The 8,503-nt window shown below is 50.6% G+C and overlaps 1 protein-coding gene across 2 annotated transcripts in view; it reads left to right on the forward strand.

Annotated features, from left to right (window-relative positions):
- Positions 1-4,321, forward strand: part of LOC133351522 (liprin-beta-2-like) — a 64,451-nt gene extending 60,130 nt beyond the window's left edge. For both annotated transcript variants that reach the window (XM_061566798.1, XM_061566799.1), the window contains 2 exons: positions 229-294; positions 1,922-4,321. In XM_061566798.1, coding sequence (XP_061422782.1) covers positions 229-294; positions 1,922-2,011 — 156 coding nt within the window. In that variant the 3' untranslated portion in view covers positions 2,012-4,321. The remainder of the gene's footprint in view (positions 1-228; positions 295-1,921) is intronic.
- Positions 4,322-8,503: the final 4,182 nt, after the last annotated feature.

Below are 8,503 nucleotides of genomic sequence, written 5' to 3' on the forward strand. Positions count from 1 at the left end.
CTGTATATGTTCTATTTCTCACATCTACAATCATTGCATATTGCTACTCTCTCTTAAATGCCAAATAAAGCTCCTGTGTGTCACTTTGGAATAGATCTCCGATATCTCTCCTCTTCTGACTCCGTCTCTGCTGAATACATCTCTGAGCTGTTCTACCTATTTAGGACGCACCTCCGACCACGTTTCTCACATCTTTGCTGAACACATCTCTGCCCTACCCCCCGATAGGTGAATGTGTCGGAAGGGACTGTCAGGCAGATAGGCGCCTTCTCGCAGGAGCTGATCAACCTCACCGTGAGTGACTGCACGTGTGACCCCCCCTGATGTTTCCAACTGCGAGTCCGACTATTAGTCATCATCATCATCATCACCGTCGTCATCACCATCAGCCATGAAGACCTCCCGCCCAAGCCGTCGCCATCCCTCACACAGTCCCGCAATGTATCGATCCACTGAGCACCCTCACACTGGCCGAGTTTCATCGCTCTATTTCCACAGCGGACGTCCTCTCGGGCGCGATCCCTCCTTCGGCCGTTCGTCTCAACCACCGGCCGCTGTCCAATCTGACCTTCACGCGTCCAGTCCAAGCCCCTTCACCGGTCTCACCAGTCAATGTGATGTCCAGGCCTGGACTGGCCATAGGGCAGCAGTCCATGGGGCAAATGCCCGGTGGGACGGTCCATTCCGAGGGCCGGAGGGCCGTTCTGTGTGGGGAAATTGAAAATGTGATCATAGTAAAAAAAAATTCTATTAAAATATTTTATTACCTCCAACATCTATGCTTAATTGCTTAATTAATTATTTAGGCTCCCAGTTGGCACGAAGTTCAAAGATTCTTCTTCACCAGCCCATTTGCGTTTTTGGACCCAGCCCCAAATGTGCCAATAAAATCGCATGGCATTTTGGGCCGCTGTGTCTTTACAAATGCCGGGGCTCATTTTTCTTTCCCAGTCCATCACAATGATGTCCTCAACCGGCGTGCGTTCTCTAACTCACACGTGTTGTCTGTCGCTTGATTTAATTCCAAGCAAGTGCCACCTCTTCATGCTTCTCTGCACACTTTGCTCTTTTTATTCAACACTGTAAACGTGTCCCGTCTCCTTTCCTGAACTGACAGCGGGCACTGTGCAAACATGTGGGTGCTACGATCAGCCCTTTAACAATAATTGTATGTGACCCGTGTCGGAGAGAGTCGCGTAAACATTGCCAAGGCATTGAGACAATGATCTGGTTAGTCCCGTGCAATACGTTTCCTTCCACGTGTTGCCACCAGATGGCAGATCTTCGAAGCTAAGCAGGGTGGAGCTTGGATAGTGCTTGCATCGGATGACCACCATGCACAACTGGTTGTTAGAGGCTGCATGGCGTCCTTATAGGCAACAGAGGGCAGAATAGAAAAACATCTGTTGTTGCACTTCCACGTCTATGCTGCTCACCTTCAACTCGCAATAACCGGTGCGGTGAAATATGGTCAAATAACCCCCACGGCCCACATGCCTTGGGGAGGCCCTCATCCAGCACCTGATTGACAGGGTACACACAAGAGCGCCGCCGTCACGGATCTTTTAGAGCAAGTTTTAACATTGACGCCACGACTCAAGTTCCCCATGGAGAAGGCGTGGTCAGTCGTCGGAGATGCCTCTCACCTCGTCATAACCTGTGTGGATGAATGTACGAATGAAAAGAATGAAACGTTTCCCCGAGTTTTCCAGATGTGTTCCACCGACTGATACCTCGGACCGATTCACAAACTTGTTGTTCACAATGTGTTGCTTTTCTCACATTTATCCCGAGTCTTCTTTACCGAGTCATTCTAACGGTTCCTTGTGATTTCTTCCCATAGGACACTGTAATGATGAGGATGATGATTGTCGCTGTGTAGCAGCTGATGCTCACGTCGTGACCTCACCGCTCCACACAGAGTCTCCTGGCGGAGGACGGGGCCTCCACGAGGCCCGGTCGGGCAAGGCCTGGGAGCGGTCGCTCGAGCTGGGACCCCCCTCACAAGTGACGTCCAGGACGGGCCCCCCACCACCAACCTCGCCCACGCGGCCACTCGTCCGCTCACCCACTCGCCCGCTCGCCCGCTCGCCCGCCCGCCTGATCGCCTGCCTGCCCGATCACCCGCCCGCTCGCTGGGTGAGACAGCTGCTGCTGATCGCTGCTGCGGGCAAAGACTTCTTAAGACGTCAAGATCGACTCAAAGCCCGAGAAGCCCAAATGACAATACCTTGAGAAAGATCGGCCCAAATCCGGGCCGCCAGGTACGCGCGGTTTTCCGGCGTGGAGCGTAAAAGATTAGTAGCGGAAAAAAAACTTCGCGTGTACGCAACGGTCGATTCGTCGGTCGAAAATCAAAATCAACTCTCGACGTTCGTGCCACACGCTCCACCGAATCGCTCGTGTTTTATTCTCGGTTCGCAATGCGCTCTCACCTGTTATGCCCCCTCCCCTACACAGCCCCCCAACCAGCCATTGAAGGCTGATGGGGAATTAAACGGCGAACCTCAAGCAATGACAATTCATGGAATCACAAAGTTGTGGGTGGGAGTGGGGTACGAATCGTGAACCTGTCGCTCTGTGCCGGCAGTCTTGTCCGGGACACGCGCGGTGAGAGGTAAATTATTGCGAGAACGCTGTAACACCTATTTATGTTGTGTAGACGTCCGTTGTGTCTGTGTTTGTCATTTCATAAATCACTATCCACCAGTCAACCGCGCGACTCGGCGTTAGGGGTTGCGAGATCCAATCCTGGCTGCGGGGTTGACTCATCCCACATCATCCCTCCGCGGTCGGTAAAATGAGCACCACTCTGTGGGGAAGATCAACGATGGTTTGCCTGACGTTCAAGACTCACCCCCCGCCACAGGCGTGTGGACTTTCCACCGCTGGCTCAGGGGCCTGTAAAGCAGGGGATGGGCACCAACGCCGCGATGCTCACACGAGCAGGAAATCGCTTGGAGCTTTATTTATTTTTTGCGAGAGATTACTTCAGGTGACTTGCACGTGGACTTCCAGGGTAAACGGCCGTCGTGTAGGCCGCTCGACTTACAAAGAATTCGGTGCAAAAGTGACCCCGGTGGGTTTAACGGATTCCCAGCGCACCTTGGGGGGGTTGGCTTATCGCGCGAAGCCTACAAGATGAAAGTGGATTACCTTGAGCTACCAACGATCACAAGCACGATGACAACGATATCACGGCATGTTAAACAAAAAAACAAAAAATCCCCCATGTAGCCTTAATAGACTGTTGGGGCAAGTGCTGTTAGTGAGCACCTAATTAAGGCCGGCACGGCACACGAGGGGGTGTGGGGTGGCCAGCACCACGTCTGGCCGCCTTTGTCTTCCCAGTGGGGATGTTTACACACCACACCAGGTACTCATTTGAGGCCGAGTCGACCTAGGGGATGCCCAGGACCGGTTCAGATACTCATTACCGATATTGGCCGTTAGTGGGAATCGAACTCGGGATGCCGGGTTTGTAGCGCAATGCGCTAACCACTACACTACCGCACCCCGCATGTTAAAAACACACGCACATGCACACGCACACACACACGCACGCGCACGCGCGCACACGCACACACACACGCGCGCACACGCACACACACACACGCGCACATACACGCAGACGCACACGCACACACTGGCGCACATACACGCAGACACACACGCACACACACACGCGCGCACATACACGCAGACACACACGCACATGCGCACATACACGCAGACACACACGCACACACACACACACGCGCACATACACGCACACACGCACATACACGCACACACACACGTAACGTGACACGCATTGCGCCATCGGACTCGCATCGCGCGTGCCATTGCGATTTTTTTCATTTCACGCGAAACCAAAGAAGTTCTCGTCAACGATCGCTTGCTTTGGAAAGTTGGCGATTGTTGGAAATGTCTGCCCGAAGTTGAAGCTGTCGACAAGCAAAACAATGTCCGTCTTTGTGCGGAGCCTCAGGCGCTCACCGCTCTGTTGCCCCCCGTATTGCGGCGCACTCAACTTTAACACAAAATATATGCTCGTGATAATTATAATATATGTACTTAAAATTATATATTCACTTGTTGTGTGTGTGTCCCCCCCGCCCCAGACAACCGTTCAGTATTATTTTCCGAGGCGCTTTAAATTCAGTGTGTGGCTGTCGACAATAACGGTAGGGATTCGAGTTTGTGTGTTGTCCGTACGAAGTAATCGTCGCATTTTTAAGTTAACGCCGGTAACTGCATTTTAATGAACCAAAGTGTTTCCTCAAGCAAATTTTTAAATAAATTTGTAAAGAAACGTTCAGAGGGCTTTGAGGATTCTGTTTTTGTTTTGGGTCGCACCACACGCATCAGCTATGTGGCTATGTCCGTGACGGCAGAGGAGGTGGTCACGCCATCGTAACAATAATAATAATAATTTCGATTTAAAGCTTTCGTGACTGCAGGGATTCATCTTCTTGGTTCTTTCGGTAAAGTCACGTAGAAGGGAAGTAATAAAATAATAAAAATAATAAAAATATGTTTTATTTAATAAAATTATGTTTTATTTTCATTATTTTATTACTTCCCTTCTACGTGACTTTACCGAAATAATAATGTCAACTTTGGAGAGTTGCATTTTTGTTTCTTCTCAGTTTTGTTTAACAACAGCATAGAGACTCAAAGTGAGTCAAAGTAAGAGTGCCTCTTTTGTGTCCGTCAGCGTGTGGGCGACACAGCCGCATGCCTTAACCAAACAACGACCCATTTATTGGCGAAGGGGCATTGACTGCCGAGATGAACGCCGCCGACGCCGCGTCCGCACCCTTTGGCAGGAGCTGCGGACAAGAGCCGCAGCATTCAGACGACAGCCTAGGGGGGGGGGGGGGCTGGGCTGCGCGGGCTGAAGAAGAGGAAGCGGGCAGATGCCGTGCAGTGCACGCACACAAGAAGCTCGCGGCTGGCGTGCAGTGCGCTTGGAATGACTCGACGTCGAGAGGCGTAAGAAGGGGAACGCGTGGGCTGTGCCGCCTGTACGTGCGTGGAACTCATCTCGCACCGTGCGTAGCCAACCGTGCTGAGCGGAGGTGCGGGAGGGAAGGGCGGCAGAGGACAACAAACTGAGCACGAACAAGCAGTCGTAAGGAGAGATGAGTTGTGGAGAACGTCGTGCACTTCGGAGATGTCGAGTTGAGAAAAGTGCGCGGGGCTTGGGGTAGGGCGGGACACAGGTCGATGGTTGAGACTAAAGACGAAGTAGCAGTCAAAGGAGGGAACGCGCCCGAGTGGAGGACGACCGCTGTGGAAAGGAAATAAAGAAGCAGGGCTAACACCTTCCCATATCTGTCTCTCCAACATTTTTATGAACTCAAATTTAGAGACATTCATACTCGTTGGTTCTTTCGGTAAAGTCACGTAGGTATGAATGTCTCTAAATTTGAGTTCATAAAAATATGTAGAGAGACAAAGATGGGAAGGTGTTAGCCCTGCTACTTTTATACCCACGTGACTTTACCGAAAGAACCAAAGAGTATGGATTCCTGCAGTCACGAAAGCTTCAGATCAAGATTTTAGAGACGTTGTTTTGTGACACATCCCATCGGGAACACGGACTTCTTGGGAGTGATTTTGTCGTCGTTACACAAGCAAACTCTGGACCTGTTTCTGCATGCAGTGTCTCATCAGACTTTGATTAAACAAATGCTCGAGAGCCGCCAGATGTTCTCGACAAGGTTCGATATGGGCGCTAGTTCGATGCGAAGCTGTATGACACGGAGCAATAGTTACATCTCGTGTTCCGGTTGCGAGCGTGAGTTATACATCATCGGGCCATGAGAGAAACAGCTTTGGGGAGGCTCTCATCCAGCAGTGGACTGACCATGGCTGATACTAATAAAAATATTATTGGTGGTGCCGGTGCGACGTTCACTGTTTAGATTATTCCCTGGCCACTCCGTTTAATTCGCTCGTCACCACATTAGGGTCGTTAACGATAACCCGCGAAACCGGTAACCGTTTTCATAATCGATTACCGGGGGATGGGATGCCGAAAGTCAATCGGAGCCAGTGGGGGGGAGGGGGTGGCACGTGCCCCCCCAATGATCCAATAGAAATTAGGGATTTCAATCGGGTCATTGGGATGTATTAGTAATAAATCGGCATTTTGCGACCCCCACTGCCACTGCGTAGCATTTTATTATTATGTAACAGGAACTCTATGAGATGATATGACAATAGTCTGAGTCCATAATTGGCAATAAGTAACGGCAAAGCGGTTATAAGTGACTCGCAGAATTGTGCGCAGTTGCGTACACAGCACTCGACTTCCCTGAAGGCATCAACAGCTTCAGCGAGCGCGATGCCGATCACACGACGCGGTTCGAATTCGACCCTCGATCGATGGCGGCGCCATCGCCGCACACGCGTCGAATAAAAAGCAAGGGGCAAGTCCTTACTCACTAACAACTCCTCTATCATTTCTCATCGCTGGAGGGGTTGCCCCCCCCCTACCTGAAAATCCTGGCTCCGCCATTGATCCCATTGGAATGCGAGTGACGGATACAACCCCCGAGGTCCGCCGAGCCACGTGACCGGTTTTTGTTGTTGGCCTTCTATGCGGTTCGCGGTTACGACTTGAACTATTTCTGGCTCCCCAATTGTTACCCTTGTAACCTCGCTCTCACACGCGAGGTGTTCCATGTACACGCGGGGTAAAATTTAATTAAATTTGCTCCGAGTCACGGCGGAAGAGCATGCTTCTCGCGTGAGTCTCACGCGAGATTTTTGTTGTTGAGCTCTTCGGAGATAAAAAAAAAAACTCCGCGCAGCAAAGACACATTTCGGTTTAATCACGCGAAATACAATGTGTGCGGCTCTGAAATAGCGTGAGATGCGGTGAGTCACCAATTAGCAATCGCCCAGTCATCTATCCACTGCTGAATGAAGCCCTGCCCCCCCCTCCAACCCCACCCTTCTAGCCCCTCCCCACACCGCCCGACGCCGTCGGAATCCCTCCCCATGGCTGCTGCTGCTGCCAACATTCCATCGTTGCAGCGCTCCGTCTCCGCGGTGAACGTGCCTCCCGGCGCGTGTTTCCACCACTTTGTCTGCCATTCCGTCACCAGCCTCGTCCATCGGACATCCATCCCCGAAGCCGGCGATGTTGTGTCCCGCACGCGCCGAAATGCTTATTTTTCTTTCTCTGAACTGTCGATATGTCGATTAATAAACTTACCATTAAACATGTCTTATTCACCCACTCGCACTGACCAGCGTGGTGAAGTATGGCCAAACAGCTCCCATAACCGAACGACGTCACGGGATCTTTAACGTCCGCCGTGAGTGAAGCGGACGGCACGTGGTATGTTTGTTTTAGGACGAGGCGCGCCCGCAGTAATAACCAGGGCGGCCGCTCGGTTCGAAACAATGAACACAGAAACATTTTACGACGTGGTCACGTGACTGCTCCTTCCCCCAGAATGTGATGTTTATCGCATGACATGTCCTCTCCGTGCGGCAAATATGGTAACCGGTTTAATTTCATACGGTTACCGGTAAAACAGTAATGCGCAACCCGGCTATTTTAAACCTTGTCAATATTGTTGTAAGGGGCCGTCCATATTTGACGTCACGCACCAAGGGGGGGGGGGGGGGGGGGAGTCAGACTTGTGACGATGTGTGACGACGGGGGGGGGGGGGTGTTTGAGAAATGTGACGTCACATCAAAATGCGCAACTTTAAATAAATATAGACAACACGTTCTCCTTAATTAAATAGACGTTTTAATAAATGTTTTTCCTACAACATCAGAGTGCAGCGCCACAATATATACGCACTACAATGACAATAGTTTAAAGCGATTTGAAGCATGTTTTTTTTGGGGGGGGGGGGCAGAGCTTTGTGACGTCATATTTAAGGGGGGGGTTCTGTGACGCCATGTGATGAGGGGGGGGGGGTCAAAAATCGTCCAAAATCGCGTGACGTCATTAATCTCCATGGCGAGCTGGCGTGGTGTTACGGACTGCGCCCTCTGGTGGCTAACACGGGAATTCTAAACCAGCATTGGCCATCGATTAAACAAAACCGGACTGCCGATGGCACCTGACACGTCGATATCGATCCAGGGTGTTGCTCGTCTTCAATCAATTCTGCTGAAATTATAGTCACAGAAGGGCGCGCGTGCATGCAGATAGGTTTGTATGATAAATTATTGTTTATGTTGATGCGGAGAGACGTGGATGTGAAGGAGACGAGTATTAAAGTCTGCTTGTGTATTTTATTCAAATCAATGTGATGGAAGACGGGTAAAAAAGGGATGTGGTGTCTGTGAGAACAAGTTTGCCTTGCGTTGCAATCGAAACGTCGTGAGAATGCGATTGTTTATATTTTTATTATTTTATTGTTTCCCTTCTACGTGACTTTACCGAAAGAACTAAGAATATGAATCCCTGCAGTCACGAAAGCTTTAAATACATTTTTTTGTTATCCGAGCTTTGTCCTCCAACAA

The sequence above is a fragment of the Lethenteron reissneri genome, chromosome 37 (genome assembly GCF_015708825.2).
Source record: "Lethenteron reissneri isolate LAM-NWPU_2019-01 chromosome 37, ASM1570882v1, whole genome shotgun sequence".
NCBI classification, from domain to species: Eukaryota; Metazoa; Chordata; class Hyperoartia; order Petromyzontiformes; family Petromyzontidae; genus Lethenteron; species Lethenteron reissneri.